Source organism: Etheostoma cragini, chromosome 11, assembly GCF_013103735.1.
Source record: "Etheostoma cragini isolate CJK2018 chromosome 11, CSU_Ecrag_1.0, whole genome shotgun sequence".
In the NCBI taxonomy this organism is placed as follows: Eukaryota; Metazoa; Chordata; class Actinopteri; order Perciformes; family Percidae; genus Etheostoma; species Etheostoma cragini.
Window position 1 is genome coordinate 5,944,267 of NC_048417.1, and position 19,919 is coordinate 5,964,185.

A 19,919-nucleotide genomic window follows, 5' to 3' on the forward strand; every position below is an offset into this window, starting at 1 on the left:
TGTTTGTGATGAACAAGCTACATCTTGAGCAAAATAGTGCTCTATTTAAGGATGTGTTAAACGTCTCGGGTAAAATTTGACACAAGTGTATATGGTATTTTTTAAGTAGGTTATGCACAACATGGATTTACAATGTGGGCAAAATCATAGCATTTTTAGTTTCACTGATTTTATGGTATGTTCCAGATTTTATTTCTTTAGGAAGCTTTTTATTTTCTATAATGCTAATCCATTTTTTTTCATCTACTTTTCCAAACAAGCAATGCGTTTTAATACGGCAGGGATGTAATAAGATATTCATAATAAAATTATCTTCTGAGAGATTGTCGTAAAGTTACACCTTTGTGCGTTCTTATGAAAACAATTAGATTCTCCCCTAATGACAATTTCATTTGAGATCAACAGAGAATTACTGCTTCCATTTGACATTTCACTTCTCTGATAAATTATTTCTGAAAGTAAATGACCCATTAAGTGCATGAACTGTAGGCCTCAGGTAAAATGGAGAACACGTGAAAAAAGAAAGACATTTTTAACTGGGGTCTGTCCCCTCCAGAGGCCTGGTGTATTATTAAGAAGACACATTAAAATGTCAGAGAGGGGTGAAAGGCTGCTGGAGAAATGTGAAAGGAGAAAGAAAGCAGCCACGCTCCTGAACCGGAGCAATAATGAAAAAATAATACAAAACATTAGCTCTTCACAGCAGCTTACATGGCAGTAATTGTTAGCTGTAATCACTTCTCTCTCCATTTTGGCTGTGAAGAGATACTTTAAAGTGTGACTACAGTGTAAGAAATTGGGGACAAAATCCACCGTCTTTGCTCCGGTAAAATTTCACATTAAAGTTCAGTCACAGCTAATATGAGTCGAAAGCCTCATGTTAGCTTCAGCTGTAAATTTAGGACTTGACAGAGAACAAGCATCCTGGAATTTTTTCTTCTTCCCATTTCTTACAGTGTAGCTGTGCTACAAAATGATCACTTCAAGGCCAGTTTGGAGTGGAGGAATGATTACGACAAGCAATAACTCTTTTGGAAGTCAATGTTATTGTTGTATTAAAGCATCTGAACCTTTCCTTTAAAGCTGCTCCAATCAATATTTTTATATCAACAATGGCAAAAGAAAAGTGAAAGGTGTTGTTCCTGATGATAAACCCCCAGAGAATTATCCCCTGACTCTGCAGTTCCCCATTTGATTGTCTTTCAGCTTATTGTTACGGTCTAAATTCAATGACAAATTACACTTTGGTTCACTCTCACTAACCTCATTTCTAGGAGCAGGTTTTTAGCACTACCGGCCTAGCACCAAACAACACAGACAAATTAGTGAGTAGCTGCTGAACACAGTGGAGCATTTAGCAGCTAAAGAGCCGGATATGTCCCTGAGGTGTTGGAGGAGAGCTTAGGTGGAGAGAAAACAAAGCTAAAAGGAGAGCTAATGTCAGGCGACTTTTATAAGGTGATAATATATCATTGTTCCCCATTCCCTCCTCCCACCACCAACAAAAAAAAAATCAATTAATGCAGGTTTAAATAAACCCGTCTCTGGTGGAAGTATAAAATCAGTCTGACAGGGGGCCTACCTACAAACAGCTGGCTGCTGAGCCGTAAGCGGAGGTGTCCGTCAGCCGGAGCCTCCAAGAAGCGGAGGGGGAGCTGGTCGACCTGCAGGGAGGCCTCCTTCACGTTGCGCTCTGCCCTCACGTAGTGCCACTGTCTGTCATTCAGAGGGAGGTGGGACTTCACGGACAGGACCGCTGGACCGTTTCCCACATCAAAGGAGAAAGTCACCACTGAGGGAGCTGGAGGGCCAGTGGGGAATCACACACACACACACACACACACACACACACACACACACACGACAGCCAGGTCAGTGAATGTGATATTAGGTTTTTTATGTTCCTCTCTATCCTCCCTTTCTGATGCAATGTGATACAATGCTGCTGGGAAAACTTGATGACCTGAATAGATTTATGAGGAGGGCCCAGCTGACAGCTTGTCAATATTTCACAACGTCTGTGATGCTGCAGTAATACATAATGGCTCCAAATATCCTGAGAACTTCTCCCTCAGGTTTGTGAGGAAAACACACTGTAATCAACAATTTCAAATCCCTTTTAACACCTACAATAAATAAACTAATGCACTGCTGAGGACTGGCTAAGTACTTGATCATGTCCCTGAGTCCTCTAATGCATAATCCTAAAAACCTGAAAACTGCAGCGTATTTCTTTATTGGTGCTTATGTAGACAAGTCAATCTTTTGCATAGGTATATTTGATTTGCAGCATTTTAACTCCTTGTTCCTCCAGGAAGTCAACAAGGTTTTCTTTAAAACCATCTGGTGTGTTTATTAAGAACTTCAGAGTCACTACACGGGTAGTAAGAAATGTTTTTAACGTCTCCTGCAACAGCATGACATAGCTGTTGACGATGTCATTAGGATTACATCACGCTGTGCAGACCTGACAGACTGCTTCTCGGGGAAATTAAACTGTCAACTACAGTAGACCTAGCATTTCCATCTGGGAAAAGCAAAAAAAGCAAATCGCTAACAGCTTTTGTGCGTGTTGAAATGTATGGCTATTTCTTTTGCTTTCTGTGAGCATGTCCTTGTCATGAACTTCTCTATCTCTACTTCTCTTCTGAACATCAACTCACAGCTGAGCTCCACTCTGATGAAGTCCTTGAGGCCCTGGTTTTCCAGAAACACTCCTGAAGGAGTGCTCGTCTTGAAGTAGAAGGAGATATCTGAGGCAAGTTCAGCCTGCAAAGTGGGGAAGTAGAGGTAGGAGGACTCCTGGTAGAAAGACGCTGCGTTCCATATAGACTCTGGAAGAAAAGGAAAGGGAAGATTAAAGTAAAGTAGGGCAGCAACAAACACATTATTTTCTTATCAATGAATTTGATTATTATTTTCTAGATTAATTCATTGGTCTATAAAAAGATTGAAAAATGTACATCCCAGTTTATTAAAGGGCAATGAAGTGTCTTTAAATGTCTTGTTTTGTCAGCCACCCAATCAGCAGGAAATCTCCATTTTTGAGAAGTGGAAAACAGCAAATGAGCTATTCAGGTGCCTGCTGAATGTTTGCATGAAAAAGGAATTGAACCATTAATCAATTATAGAAATAGGTGGCAAACATTCTGTGGATCAACTTATCAATTAGTCGACTAATCCTTGCAGCTCTTAAGTAAAGTGGAGGTAGGAAGATTCCTGAATGGAGGAGGCTATATGTACCAAATAAAGAATGTCATTTATAAGAAAGAAGTGTCAGGAGCGCTTCTGGTGTCCCTTAACCACCGGTGCTCATGGAAGGGAATGCAAATCACAAAAAGGAAGAAGAATTATGACGGAAACAGAAATCAAGTCCAGGCACTCAAGGTCTACACCCTGGGAAAGGCTCAAGCTGACACGCGTTGGTGTATTTTTAATTTATTGCCCTATTTATTAAAGGCCCTTTATCACTTTTTGTAACCAACCTTGAGAGCCCGGACTTGATTTATTAGGACTTTTGGGCATAATTCTTCTTTCTTTTCGTAAAGGAATTCCCTTTGTCAATTTTCCCCTCACTTGCATCCATTCCTCACATTTCAATTCAGTTTAATTCAATTTTATTTATAGTATCAATTCATAACAAGAGTTATCTTGAGACACTTTACAGATAGAGCCGGTCTAGACCACACTATATTTGCAATGACAAAATATGAGAACAGAGTTGATGGCATCTGATCTGTCAGTGTTTCCATGTGTTGACTTCTGGAGGGAAATACGACACAAACGTTGGCCTTCATTTTGGCCGACCTGACATGCTCGGTCGGAAGGCGGCCACTGCCGGCAGTCAGACTCAAATGACCAATCTGATTGGTGGAGTTCAAACCCGGAAACCAGGAGAGGGATGAGTGTGACTAGAGTCTCTCAAAATCTGACGAAAATCTTTCAAACTGACCTTTGTCGATCTGAAATGAAGACAGTTTTAGCAACTGCACGACCTATTTCTCGCTTAAAATATTTTCAGAAACACGTTTTGGTGATCTAATTTTGGAAAATATGAGATTGTGTTTTGAACAAGCAGCCATGACAGTCTGGCTTTGAATTTCCAGAGAAACCAGACCCACGTGGCGCGTTTGTCCAATCAGCTGCCAATTTTCGATTTTCGGCGACAGTAAAAATTATTACCGCTTGCTGTCACGGAGACGTGTTACGTCTCGTCGCCTTGGTGTGTTCTGAGGACATTTTTTGACCAACTTGGGGAGACTGATCAGTCTAACTGCCTTTTCTGCCGTGGGCCGGCCGTCTGGTTGGTGTGTCAGGGGCTTAAGAGGACTAAGTTTGAAGCATGGGCATGTTGTGGTTATTATAAGAATGCCGAAGGAAAGTCTGCAGAATGTGCAGGAAAAAAAGTTGGTGCTAAAAGCATTGAATACGCTTTTAAAATACCCCAATAATACAGACAATTTTGGTCACTATAACAGTGAGGTTACATTTACATAACGTTGCATCCCAGATAACAGTTGGGAGCATTTGAACCAACAACCAATCTACCGCTTCTGTGGTGTGACAGTTCTTGAATTTCACATTGTATGAAGATTTCCACCGGGTGAAGCACATAAAATATTTACATAATTTGTGTTTGGAGAGCTCATTGTTGTGGGATGCGCTGTGGTACTAGGGTTAAATTATGAATGTCAAAAAAGTAAATCAGTTTTCTTACATTAAAATGACTATGTCTGAGAGAAGGAACAAAGGACCATTTCAAGGTAATAATGTTGTCTAGTAACTAAATGCAAATTACCAAAGCTATTTCTACTGCCAGCAAAGTGTTTGACATACAGTGCATATATTTGCATAAAGAAAAAACCCTGTTTAAAGTAAATGTTCATACAATCATTATATAATAGTTCAGCTAGTTATATGATAAGAATGCCTCATCATGTGTAGTTCTTGTGAAGTAGTAAGAAGTAAAAAAACTAAAATAGGTAACATCACAGGTACATTTTATGATGTCTTGTGCAAAATATACATATTTAATGTCTTCAGGAAAATTGGAATTAAAATAAAACCATGGGGGTCTAAAGTAACTTTGACTGCAGATAAGCTGTTAAAAAACCCCTACCCTTAGCCCACAGCTCACTGTGGGACATGAGGCAGTGAATACCTACAACTTGCTGCTGTCCAGCTCTGCAACCCCATGTGTCTCCCCTCCATTTTGGCACCCCTGCCTAGCTGCACAACATGAATTTGTAAAGACGGACATACTGGCAGTTCCAGCAAATTGTATGAGGTTACAGTCCTAACAGCCAGTGGTCTGACTTGTAACAGAACAGATAAATTTACATTTTCTATCCATGAATAAACACATGAGGCATAAAGGACATCATCTGGGCCTCTGATAAACCCTAAGCCTGGGAAACAAGTCCTCCATCTGCAACCAAATCTGGCACAGTAGCTGCAAAACTGAGGTGATCACCTACTGTCTCCATAACAACGCAGAGGGCCGATGTGGTAGACGGCCTGTGAGCCCGTTCTGTTGGTGTCTCCAATCACTATCTGGCTCACTGGCAGATGGTCTTTATAGGAGAGGATTCCTGTGTCGTTGGCCCTGTGGCACACAAAACAGAAATGAATAAATAGCAACACAGTGCCCTTGGGGTGGATGCCGTCCTGGGGGTCCAGATTAAGGGATCCATTCTTCTGCATTAGCCCAGAACGCAGAGTAAACACATTAAAAAGGGAGCAATCTATCACAATGCAGACAATTGCCTCTGGAAATATGCAAACTGAGCTGAATCAAGAGGAGCTTTGCAGTGGATTAACAAACAGTAAACAAAGACGTTCAGAGCGTCTAACCCCAGACTATAATGCAGACTTTTGTTTTTTCCTTCAGTGCTTTAAAAATATGATTAGATTAATCATGATTGTAATATTATGTATGAGCTGTAATTAATGATTTTGGAATAAACACTGGTGTATACAATTGTTAAAGAAAATTCAGACTTACTCTGTCTCAAAGTACTGTAGATAGACGAGAAGAATAACACTAAACAGATTCTGGACTTTTAGCTGCTTTAAGTGGTTTTAGTGATATATTAATGTTCTCTGAATGTGTTCTTAATGTCTAGTTGATTAATTGACTAATTAATAGCCTTTCTGTAGATTATCTAAGGGTGAAAGTTTATGGATATAGCACAGAGAAATCATTGGTTATAATTTATTTAGGTTTTATTTCTAGTGGTCATGTTCCTTTTTCTTTTTCCATGTTTGTTTATTCATATTTGGAACCTTATACAGTAAAATAAGACATTCAAATGCAATAATACTGATATAAAAACATCATACATAATAGGAAAATTCTAACAGGGAACTGTTTTAAAAGTTGACTTTTTTTTATTACAAACCTTTACTTTAGCAAGGTTTTGAATGACAGACTTTTACCTGTAGTGGAGTATTTTCACAGTGTTCTGTTAGTACTTTAATCAATGAAATGGATCTGGATATTTCTTCCACCACTAGTTTGTGGTGCTGTTGAATTGTATTGTGTTATTAAGACTACCCTCAGTAATATTAATGTTTTGGACAAAATAATAGAAAGACCTTGTTCGAATAAAAACATATTGAAAAAAGGAAAGAAAATACTCTTTCTGGAATAGAAATTCCAAATCGAGTGTGTCTGCATTTCTGTGTGTACCATGTTTCTGTGTCTGCATCACAGTTGCAGAAGTAGTTCATGTCCATGCAGTTCTCCTCCAGGCTGCAGGAGCACTGCTGAACTCCAGGCAGGAATCCTCCCCAGTAGCTTCGTTTCTCTCCTTCCCAGTCCAGCCACCACGTGAGCGGACTGCCATCTGTAACAACACAGCAGACTGTCACTGCCCACTGCGGCAGCCTGATGCCTGCCACTGCCACAACTCAGGCTCAAGTAGGTCAAGGGCATGGGCTATATCTGGAGGATAGCATTGTTTTGCTTCGCTCTCTTTATTTCAAAATGCAGAAAAAATACACGACGTGCACTCAGAAAAACCTCTAAACAAACACACAAATCAAAAATGAAATATTTATAGATGAGCATGCGACAGAAGTCCTGTGAGGCAGCTGTACACAACATGAGAATAAAACATGTAATATATTGTGAATAAAATCATTCTTTCATTCCAAGATAAAACTGTGACTGAATGTAAGTACAGTACTTTTCAAAATTAAAAAAAAACATGGTATTCAAATTTTTTTTTTTTAAGCACTAGGAATAATTTTTCTCTGTCTTTATCTGGACAATATATATTGTAAAATGCAAAACATATACACACATGCACGCACACACACACACACACACACACACACACACACACACACACACACACACACACACACACACACACACACACACACACACACACACACACACACACACACACACAAACACTCACCATTTCCAATCCAAACCAGGCAGGGGGGCTGCAAATTACAGCTTCAGCTAGACGCCCCATATACATTACATCTATCACATTACTTATTTCTATATGACAAAATGTATCTGTATGGTCACATTTTTATGATTCAACCAAATTAGTTATTTTCATCATTACATACATGTATTTATCTTGATTCTTTGCTGGCATTTCGTGACAGACTGTCTGTGTGTCAACGAGGCCAAGCCATATACACCAAAGGCATAAATCATCATCTCCACTAAAGGGTTAAGGGATCCAGCTTCAATTATTTGTCACACAACATGACCCTGCATTGCGGATGAGGCCAACGAGCGAGGAAAAGCCCATTAAGCTACATGTCACAATGCATAATTAAGTGACAAATGCCAAGATGCTTTTGTCCCACCCAGCATACATTATAGCTGCATAAGTTTATATGTGTGGATACACATGTCATATTAGTCTGATACAGCAAAGAAAGTCCCATCTACATTAATTCACTCTCCATGTGATGTGCTGCTATCATGTAGAAGATAACTCCCATGAAATCTTCCCCAAACAAGATCTGATGGGTTATGACAAACAGTCTAATGCCACACATAAAAATTGTTGAATAAGAGTTATGTACTGTATATGGCCAGTACGCCAACATTTGTGTTACAACGGCTGAAATGATAGACCCTTTCCCGTCTTAAATCTCAGAATGTCTCTTTTTTGTCATTTAAAGTTTCTAATTAAATTTAATTGTCTGCTGTCCTACTTTATGACGTTATCACCCTGAAAGAAATTAAAAAATCCTCAAAAAAAATCCTGAATTTAAACAAATTGATTCATCAGATTAAATAAGTAAGTGTTTTTTATCATTTCTACTTTCTTTAATAAATATTCTTTCAGCAACATAAATACATTTAGGCAGTGGGTTAATCTAATAATGAAACATCAAATTCTGAAGTAATTACAGTCACGCCTTTAGGTTCTGTAATGGTAGTCCACGATGATGATGTATTATCATCATCAACTCTGACTCAGAGTGATGCTGCTGAATATGTGTAACATACAAAGCATCTCTGTTCTTTGTACTATTCAGACTTCAGGGTCAACATGTCTCTATGATATGATAATGCTTGACCCTGAAGCTGGATAAATAACAGACTCTCACAGCTATCCTTCCTTATTTGAGCATATGTGCACTTGAAGTCCCTGCGTTGCTGTGAGTCCATCAAGCAGACGAAGAATAAACATTTCTGTAGGTTTATTCAAACAAGTAATGCCATTGCATAGTCAGAAAGATCACACGTTGGAAACAATCCTACGCTGCACCACTGGAAACAAGTAATATAATTCAAATAATATTAGTGGAGAATTATCTTTATCTATTTAAGCTTTGAACTATTGGGTACAGCCCAACAAGAGTCTGCAAAGTGTTTAACACACCTGCAATACAAAAGAATGGAGAACAATCAGAAAATGTGGTGCCGGAACAATACTCAATGATAACTAGAAATGTAACCATGTAATCATGATTTGTATTTAAAAACCATTCACCGTCATTTTACCACCATGTGCCTCAAGAAAGGTCCTTGGGACTGAACTGTTGACCAACAAAATAAACCAATGCAAAAGTGACAAGTGCTGGTGGGAATTTTCTTTCTTTTTCATATGGAATCATCATGCGGACAAAAAAAAAAAATGATGAGTTGAGATTTGAACTGTCAATTTAAACTCCACAGAAATATGTGGTAGTTGATGTAAAAAATTGGCATTGTCAACAAACTTCTTAGAGTGTGTTCAAAGTGCTACAGTACATGTATTTTAAATACAAGACATATCTCAACATCTGCTGGTTGGACAGGCCAACATCATCATTACAAGACACCATCTGTAGCAAAAGAATGTAACATGTGTAAACCAGAAAATTAAACTAAACTCGGCAATGTAAAAATTCTTTTCTTTTTGGGTTGTTAACAACTAACCATACCTGTCAGGTGGATAAACCAAAATGAATGCTAAAGAAAAAAACACAACTAAAAATGTGAAAAAAGCAAGACTGAAAAGTCCGAAACCAGCAGTCATTAATTTGCTGTAGTGAATGTTCGTTACGTCACTGTCAAACTTAATTAATCACAGGTGTTAAATAAGGAAGACTGCACATGCTATACAGCTAAAATCCAGAACATCTTGTCATCAAATGCTTGGATCTATAAACCCATGAGGCCTCTTCGAGCAGCTGCTGTCATTTTTTCCCCCCTGTTCTTTAACCTGATATACAATTTAGTCAAAAGTAAGAATCAAGGTACATGCAGAACAAAGACATCATATGCCTGTATACTGAATAATCATTTCTATCAGTCAAACATCAATCCCAACCATTCTCATATCAAAGCGGTCCAGTTAAATATGACTCTCTCTCTTTTGCTTAGGGCCTACACTTGTAAAGCTGGGTTGGTTTTCTGAATTGCACTCCCAGTTTCAGATAAGCGTGATGCTAATCCAGAGCGCATCATTAAGAGCAGAGCCATCAGCGCCAAGCAGAACTGCATTTCCATTTGTTGCTATAAATGGTTACATCAAGAGTGTTCCTGGCTGAATTCATTTAATTATGCTGTGAAGTATGTTTGAAATCAAAAGTGATATTGTTTATGTCTTAAAGCTCATCAAAGTAAAACATAAAGATACATGTTAGCTTTTTCCACAGGAGATTTCTATGCTCAAAGAAAGGCAACCATAAAAAGAAATGTGACTGAAATCAAAAGTGTTAATGTTATTGTCTGGTTTGATAATGACCTTGTTTGTTTGCACATGAATGGCACCCGGGAAATAAGGGGACTAGCTGAATCTGGGACTTCATGAATGTTTCATGAATGTTTCATGATTTAAGAGCAAATGTTTGTATGTTTGGGACACCATAGGGGCCAAAGCAGTTCAACATGAATGCACACAAAAAGATTGGAGACCATCCTCTCTTATTATTGTAAATACATTGTAAAAAAATATTACTACAAGAGCAAAGCAGAAGGCAGGGTGTTGAAGGCGAAGCAGCTCCCAATGTCACAAAGCACAGGCAGCCTGACTTTCAATTTACAATGCAACAACTATCAGTCCCATGATGCTGAAATGTACAGAACAGTCAAGACACAAAACTTCCAAAGCATGTTCAGATCAACTCTGCAAAAAAGCATCCCTTTATTCATTCAGATTCTGGCGACGCAGTGGGAGTGCTAATGCAGAAGGTTGCCCAGCAAAAAAGTTGCTCAACTTTTTCTGCAACACAATGTGATGTCATCTGGCAAGGTGCTATTGGCCAATCAATAACGTGAAAGCTCACATTTTGTAACATGAAAACTGAATTTCTACTGAAGAAATCCTGCCTTATTGAATTTTAAAGCGTGGAGCATTTTGGCGTCTGATAAACCTTCAAACGCATTAATCTGTATCCGCATCTGTAACTCAAACAAGGCTTCCTGGATTGTATTTTATGTCTCACCGGCAGTGTTCAAACTATACCGTGGCTTTTGGGGTAGCTCACTTTTTCTTAAATATGATCAGACATTCAATGATAAGTTAATTACCCCATCAAACCTCGACAGAGGTGTCAAAACAAAACATCCTATGATACAATACGGCTAAGTTTTTGATATTGCGCTGCCACACTTCAATGGTGAAAAAGAATGGCATGCATACCGGAATCTTTTTTAAAGGTGCTCTAAGCAATGTCACCCGTGTTTTAGGCTACAACATTTGTTGTCACATACAGTAAACATCTCCTCACTCTCTGTCCCCAGAACACACTGTAAAAAAAACCAGTCCAGGGTCTACAAACGGCAACAAAAACAAACTGTGCCCACCTGCACCACAAAGCATACACAAACAGTGTTTCAGCATTCCAGCCAATAACCGACAAGTAGGATTTGGGGGTGGTGGTTGGGGGGATGTAACGTCACCCAACATCGCTTACACCTTTAACGTGAATTAGTGATGAATCACCCTCATTCATGAATCATACATTAGAGCTCAATTTTACGCATGATTCATGATGATGAAGATACAGAAAAATTGAAATTCATGGCAAAAATAGCATATTTTAGAGAACTCCTCAAAATTTCCCAAATCATGTTTTCTGGAGAGCTCATATCTTATTAAGAAAAGCCCCCAAGCTCCCCATGGCAGACCTGTAGTTTCACCCTGCTCAAAGGTACCATCAAAGCAACATGCCTGCACCAACGCAGGCCCATGCATTTTTTAACTGTTTTCAGTTTTAACTCCCACTAAGCCAGTTGCATCTGTAGAGCTAAATCTGTCCCCAAAACCAAAAGACTACAGCAAAGTTTCTTTTTCCTTTTATGATATAATAAAAGTGTGCTTCACAGCCAACATGTAGCCAAGGGTGCTGGCAGTACTTTGTACAGCCTCAGCTATTAAAGTGAAATAAAAAGCACATTTTCAATTGCAGATCCTGTACTGTGTCAATGTGCCAATTGTACCATTATCTTTTGGTATAAAGTAGGCCTACCAAATATGTAAAAAAAAAAAAAAAGGTAACCCAGTCCACGACAAAAAAAACAAGACTTGACTGTTGTCATTTGTAGCAGCTTGCAGAACAATATCTTCATTAGAGAAGATAAATATTCTAATTTCCATTCACTGTGGCTTTCAATTTTCCGCTCAAGTCCTGCGCTCTATGACCACCCATAGGACTACTGTGTTATAATGCAGACACACACACACACACATTTAGTCATTGTCCATGCATTTTACAGATGTTGTTGACATTTAAACACTGATTTAATCTCAGTTCATAAACACTGCTGCGGGAAAATAATACTCACCTTTTGTATTAAAGAGACGGGACTTCTTGCAGTTGTAAACCACTTCCTGTTGGCAGTGCTCTGAGCCTGATACGATGGCACGGATTTGCTCAGCTGAGGCGCTGTAGTTGAACTTCATAATGTGTGGTTTGTAAAGAGAGGAGCCCTGAACTGTAACTGGAGTTGTGTTGTTGTGCGTCAACACCGTCCACACCTTCTCTTCTGAAAGAAACAAAGTGTATCGTTAGGATGGACCCACTGTAAACAACCTCTTAAAATACATGTTAGCTTGTTAGCATGAACCCACATTAAACACCCTGTCTAAACACATGTTAGCCTTTTAGCATGAACCGACAGTAAACACCCTGTCTAAACACATGTTAGCTTGTTAGCATGAACACACCCTGTCCAAATACATGTAACCCTGTTAGTACTGTTAGTACTGTACTGTTAACACTCTGTCCAAATATTGTACATGTAAGCCTGTTAGCAAGAACCCACTGTAAACACCTGTCTAATGCATGTTAGCTTGTTCGCCTGAACACACCGTACACACGATGTCCAAATACTTATAAGCCTTTTAGCGTATGCTGACCAGATTTCTCAGACAAAATCCGGGGACATTTTCAGCTCAGAAGCGTATTTACCTCCAAAACACGTCATGTTTTTATTTTTTGTAAAACTGAAAACAGGGACACTAGAGCTGTTGTCATTAGGGGCTCTGAGCAGCTCTGGCTCAGGCTGTCTTGAGCAACTATCGGCTAAATTTGGTCAATTTTTTCTTTCTTTCATTCCAATTTTGGGTCTATCAGTCACAGTGAAAAATGGGGACATTTCCGGGGACAGATCCAGACAGGGACAGGTCACCCAAACCGGGGGATTTATCCCTGGAAACAGGGGACATCAGGTCACCCTATGTTAGCATGAACCCACTGTAAACACCCTGCCCAAATACATGTTAGCCTGTAAGCATTTTTTTTTGTACTATTGCAACCACACTTTACATACCTTTTTATTTAATGCCACTTTACATTCATTCAACACTTTTTTTATTGTCTGTTTGCCTGTTGTTTGTGTGTCTATTTGTTTGTTTGTTTTTTGCTTTTTACTGTAGGAATCTGCTGCTGCTGTAAAAAGGGAATTTCCCCACGGTGGGATGAATCAATTATTAACTAATCTAATCTATTGATCACACAGTACACGCCCTCTCTAAATACATGTTAGCCTGTTAGCATGAACACACTGTAAACACCCTGTCTAAATACATGTTGGCATGAACACATTTAAGTCTGAAGTTTCAACTTAAAATCCACAAATAAACAGAAGATGAATAAACTGATACAAAGAAAAAATAAGATATAACAGTGGGTGTTTTGATTTGTGTCACATACTGGACATGTACGTACGTATGTCCTCATCAAGGTTCATAGTAATTCTGTGTTGATGTGTTACTGCAGTTGCATCACTGGAAACCTAATGGATGCACTTGTTTCCAACCCACAAGCTAATTGATGACCTTACAGTTCCAAGACAAAATCACATCGCAGCAGAATATCTCTTAGCCAATAGTCTCCATTAGCTGTTTACTGTATGAGACACTTAAGACAAAAGGGAGTCAAGCGTTTGTACAATACAAATCAGATGAGGAATCCATTCTATTTCCATCCCCGCTTAGTTTTCATTATCTGGATTTCATGTTTACACTGCCTTGGAGAAAATCCCCTTTCCAGTTTGTGATTATTCACATCAGGTTGTCAGGCTTAAAGCTATTTACATTTCTAATAGATTCCTTAATTGAGGTCAAGTAGAGGCATATCTACTGCTGAACAATTCAGCTTTGTGAGGGGAAGACTGAAAACACATAATGCCAGAGAGGAGAGGCGGCAGCGCTCTCCTCTCCCCTATAACGTCACCGGTACATTAACCTTGCAAAGGACAAAGTAGAGAAAGTTGTGACAGCCTAGTGATGAATACTGTCTCCACAGTGTCAAAACTTAACTGAATGTGTTTTGTCCTGCGTGTCATGAGGGCCGTGTATCAGGTTGTGTCCAGTTCCCTGTCTGTCAAATGTCACATCTTAGGGGATTGTTGAGGTGATACAGAGAAAATTGTGTCCTAGCCGTCAGAAGATCACACTGATACAGCAGGTGTGATGGAGCTTTATGGTGAAAGGTCCAAGTTTCCAATTTCAAAAGACCATTGTTTCGTCACTTTAAACTTAAAAAATCGAATGGTTCTGCCAAATTACCGTATACTCATTGTACACTGTAAATAATTAAAGGCCAAATGGGAATGTAAACAGACTATACTAGACTATACAGACATAAATTTAGTATGGATATTTGTGCATTCTTTTTAATGATTGTATTGACCCCTCACCCTTATTTTCCCTTTTCCTTTAACAAGAGGTCACTTTGAGAAACACAAATCGAGGACATGACATTTCATAAGTCAATGGGAAATAATTGTGCACGTGGATATTCATGGTAATCCTAACGGTGGTGGTTAAATCCGGATTTTTGCACCACAAGCAGGTCAAAATCACAAGTTATGCATAAGAAAATCCAAATCTGATGTGCAAATTGCTGTGGATTTTATTGAGAAATGTCTTTTTATGTCAGACTTATTTTTTTATTGCACCACACTAAGTAAAATGTCAGCAGACAAAATATCTCATAATTTAATGGCAGACCACCATGAAATTTACTGAGCAGATTAGTGCTCCCAAGGGGATTAACCCTTTTGACTTTAATGACCCAATGCTTTAATGTAAATTGCAGCCTCTAGAGGCCACAAGGGGGGGCTTTAGACTTGTCCGCTTGTTAAATTGTGACACATTTGAGTTTTAAAGAGCCATAACTCTCACATGCACGATTTCAGTAAAACCTGCAAAGCTAAAGATGCTTCTTGTGGCATGTTGTATAAATTGTGGGAGGTACTTTGATAACTTGTTTTTTCTTTAACGAGAGGATAAGGCAGGACGACTTTTCATGCTTTAGCTGGAGGCTTGTTTTTATCTTGTCATTTCTGTTTAAGGGTGCTTCACATCTGAAGTTCAGTTCCTTCTCAGAGTAAACATCAGGACCCACGGTGGAGGGAGGAAGGGGGAGGGAGTCTTTCTAGGGACTGACAGCAGGTCATCCAGCACTTTAATGATTTTCATGTGTACATGTACAGTATGTTCTCTGGTGTCACAAAGAGCACACAGAGAAAAAAACTCCAAGCATTGTAAGTATTATTAGACTGCATGTAATGATTAATGGCAAACAGATGGCAAAAAAACTGGCATTTTGTACAGAAAGTTTCACTTCCAATTTAATGGACTTAATAGAAGTCCCCACACTCACAAGCTGACGTGCATACAGTTAGTGTTACCATGGTTACCAACAGATTTACATGAATTCATACTAGGCTTAAAGACTCGCTACAGGAAAAGTTCACAATCAGCAAGATGGGTTTAAAGGTAATTCAGCTTTTGAAAAACAAGTGTTATATAATGCAGTGGTTGGTTTGTTTCCTTTCATACCACAAAAAAGAACGGCACCAGAATCTTCTTGGAAGCCAAATCTAAACCCTGCTGTTGTTTGGTCCGCACCAGAGCTTGCTAAACCGCATTTATACAATCCCAAATGGGGTTTATTTTAAACAGCCCAAAGAGATTAGACGTGAAAGCACTCGGAGATACTAACATGTTGCAGTGTAATCATATGGACATTTACACAAGACATTGATTCCCATAGATATGTTCTTAACTCTCAGGGACTGCACCGAGTGGCCGTAACAATTTCTTACTGGATCGTAAACTGTCACATTGCCGTGGTGGTATGGATCGATGCAGTGCAATCTCTAAGTGAGTGAACCCTTTACTCTGAGCTTTCTACCAGTTCTCAGTGGAACTCAAAAAGGGCAGAGGTGACAACGTGTGAATTACAATGATCTTACCTGTCATGTTGCAGTATACCTGTGCGGGCCCCAGGGGACCGCTCCCATCTGGATCAATGGAGTAGAAGCCAGAGGAGCTGCCAATCAGCTTGTAGGCCTCACAAGACGACTCGTAGATGGCTGGAAGAAGCAGAATGGGGACACAGATCAGTTATTTCTCCAAGAATCAGCCCACGCTTTAACAGTTTTCTCCTTGCGGAGCTTTCTGCAAAAAGATCTATCTTTATTTATGAACTGTTTATAAGTTTTTGTTTTCATACTTTAAAAAAAAGTGTTGATGACATATGTTTCTGTTCTATCTATATATACCTTTTAGCAGTTTTTTCTCTAATGCAGATTATGGCACAGCAACCACTCCTTTGTGGAAACAACAGTTATGTACTACTACTACTGCTACTACTGCTACTGCTACTCTATATATGACTATGGTAAGGTCTGATCAGAATGGATTCACTATAACATTTTGTGTTCACTGTCCAGTTAAAACCATGTGTGTCTAAAATTTTGAGGGACCTAGAAAATCTAGAAATGCTAGAAATGGAACACGATATTCCTAACTGAGTTTTTATTAGTGTATAATCACCTGAAAGAATTGTTGTGTGAGCCCTTCACATTTATATACGGATAACCAAACACTATCTTTAGGGAGGGCCTTTTGCATATTTACGTTACCTGAAGGCCACCATTGCTTTCACTACACTTTTGGAAAGGGAGATGTGAGGGCAATCTGCAACCTCGCCGCTAGCTGCTACACACTGTTGCTTCAAAGGCTTTAAAAGTTGTGTAGTCTTTGTGCAGTCTGTATGCATCCTGTATCCGTTTCCTTCCACTTTCTTTGTGTTGTAATTTTAAATTTGGTGGATGTATGAGTACTATTGTTAACTGCTTCTCAGATCTCTGCAGGGTAAATCCAGACAGCCAAACTATCTGTCCAATCTGAATTCTGGCTGATCCCTGTAAATGGGTCTTGAATATGCACCTGATGACTACATTCTCCAATGATAGCAGGCTGTGGCTAAAGCTAACAGTTCCCAGGCAAAAGGTCAGCATCCTCACCAGCGGATGATCCATGTAGACATGGGAACAAAGAAACTGCATGGCTCTTTCATTGCACTGAGGAGAAGGTGAGTGCCAGCTCATGATATGATGAACAAAAATAATCTTATTTCAATTATAACATAACTTTGTTTGTCTGTTAAAATTTGAAACAAGACAGTGTTTAGATGTATTCTATATTGTATGCATTTTCAAAGAATGTGTTTTGATTTTAACATACAGGGCTTCTATAGGACTTTTAGGATGGAGATAGCCAATGTGTTTTGGGGAATGCATCGCTATCTTGGATAACGAGTTTGGATCTGGAGTTGCTATAAACCTGCCAAGATTGAATAAAGAGAAGGGCAGAGCTGCTAAAATGACCTTGTGTACTGTGATGTAGTAGCATCCAGGACCAGCTTCCAAACTGTGGGGAAATACTTTACAGCGGATCTGCTATGGCATTGTCAAACACAAAGTAATTTAAAACGCTTTAGCCTTTGGATTTAATGCAGCTAGTAAGCTAATCAGCTAAGGTACATGTTTGAGGTTACAACAGAGCAATAAAAACATCTTTTCATCCATTCCTACCACTTTTACTTTTGTATTTTCTGGTTTTGGAAAGGCTTAATAAGAAACTATACCCTCAGCACCAAGTATCGTTCTTCCCATAGCCAATTGGTTTCACAAACTCAAGTTTTAGATACAAGACTGAGCTCTAGATGAAATTTTTTTTGTGTTTTCTTTTTTTGGCAAAGTTAATGACAGTTGAGTTGAGATAAATGTGCCTATTTCTAATTCAGTTGATGCTCGTATCTGTCAGGTTTCCTCCAACATGCAAAGAAAACCGTGTTGCCTGCATATAAACAAGAAATCAGGATTCTGGAGGAGGGGAATTTCACACATATAGTTTCCAACAGCCATCTCCACAGCAAAAATCAAAGGGATGTTGCAGAGCATCTAAAAATGACACCCGTAAGGAAAAACTCTTACATGTAGATCTTAAGTCAGCCATAAGTTATTTAAGGATAAAGTAAAGAATACTATTTTTTTTAAAATTTAAAAGCCAGAATTCCAGCAAATGATGAACGTCACGTCGGTTTAAAGCAAGACCAGTTTCTGCTTTGCCTCTCAGTTGCACAAATCGAATGAAGCAATGAGCAAGACAGGTAAAGATGTGTATGCTGAATCAAATGACACAGCTCAGTAGACCTAGAATATATGAAGGGGAGCAGAGGGTGTAATAGCAGGTTTGAGACTAGGTGAAGAATTGAAAGTGCAAAGAACTGCTCACAGTTGTGACAGGTCGCTCCTGAGTATCCAGTTCCTGAACAGTCGCAAGAAAAGGAACTCCACGTCTGAGAGCAGCGTCCTCCATGTTCACACAGGTTAGGGAGGCATCTGCAAAAAACAACACCCCCACAACAGTTTAATATCAGCAGATTATTTTCATCACTTTCTTGATAAATCAATTAACGTTTTTGAGAGTGGATATGAAAACAAAGAAACAACACAAATGCTGTCTAACCGGAAAAGGTGGAAGAAGTATTTAGATCTTTTACTTCATAAAAAGGAGCAATACTACATCATCTGAAGCTGCTGGGACACCATCTTCTCTGGCAACACAAATGGTCATGTGACATCATGCCATACGATCATGTGACTGCCTTGTGTATTAAGACCAGAGTTACTTCCTGTGCACACTAAACAACTGATGAAGGTGTTTGGATGAACACTGAAAAGTTTTGTATTATGTATTTAATCCAATTTTTTTAATTAAAGCTTTGTTGAAATAATAATAATAATAATATATTTATTTTGTTTAGCGCTTTAAAAGATTCTCAAAGGCAATTTACAAAGTAAAGACAAAGGAAAATTTCAAATCAGTACAACAGAAAGAGTTACAACTAGAGATAGATATTAAAATGAAGCAAAGCAGTATAGAAGTAGGATAAAAAAGCAAACAAATGGAAACAGTTTGGTTACAAGTTAAAAGCAGATTTAAAGAGCTGGGGTTTGAATGCGGTTAACCCACCTGTTGTGCTCGGGTCAAATTTGACCCCTTTAAAAAATGTCTATTTTTGAAATATGTGTTTCTTTTTAACCAAATTACCACAAAAAAATGGATTGGAGTCCTTACAACGCTTTTTGCAAATACAGTTGATCACTTTCATTCCTGAGTAAACTCACCTGTCCGTTTCTCTGATCTTAACTAATAATCAAAAGAATTCATAATTTCTGCTATTTTAACACAAATAGTATTTATAATTCTATATAAATGAGGGTTATTGACCATGAATTCTAAAAAGTAGTGTACAACTAGTGGTAGTAAGGTGGTGTTAGTAAAAACTAAAACTAAAAGTCTGAAAAAGGGACAAAAATGTCAAATGTTTTTCTGTTTGAAAACAAGGGTTTAGTCAGTAGGCAATATTGAAAGTCTAAGGTGTTAAGGGGGAGAGTTGCAGAGGGAGGGGGCAGCAACAGAGAAGACCCTGTCCCCCCAGGTTTGGTGCTTGGGGCCAGTGAGAGAGGGTGACCCAAAAGGTAAATTAGGCCTCCGACCTAACGTTGACAAACGAAAGCATCCAACATGCATGTTAGATAATTAAATCCAGTTATTCATCGTCGCCTGTTTGCTCAGCGCCGTTGAAGGCTTCTACCCAGAAGATATTGCAAACAAACATTGTGATTAGGTTTATAAAACAGA

At 38.8% G+C, this 19,919-nt stretch overlaps 1 protein-coding gene across 1 annotated transcript in view; it reads right to left on the bottom strand.

Moving 5' to 3' along the window:
* The window catches only part of cntnap5a (contactin associated protein family member 5a), a 95,470-nt gene that overhangs the window by 19,020 nt on the left and 56,531 nt on the right, over window positions 1–19,919 (bottom strand). The window contains exons 11-17 of the mRNA XM_034885411.1: window positions 18,507–18,613; window positions 16,178–16,297; window positions 12,257–12,457; window positions 6,692–6,848; window positions 5,478–5,605; window positions 2,664–2,834; window positions 1,583–1,801 (exon numbers count right to left, since the gene is read on the bottom strand). Of these exons, the coding sequence (XP_034741302.1) occupies window positions 1,583–1,801; window positions 2,664–2,834; window positions 5,478–5,605; window positions 6,692–6,848; window positions 12,257–12,457; window positions 16,178–16,297; window positions 18,507–18,613 (1,103 nt within the window). The remainder of the gene's footprint in view (window positions 1–1,582; window positions 1,802–2,663; window positions 2,835–5,477; window positions 5,606–6,691; window positions 6,849–12,256; window positions 12,458–16,177; window positions 16,298–18,506; window positions 18,614–19,919) is intronic.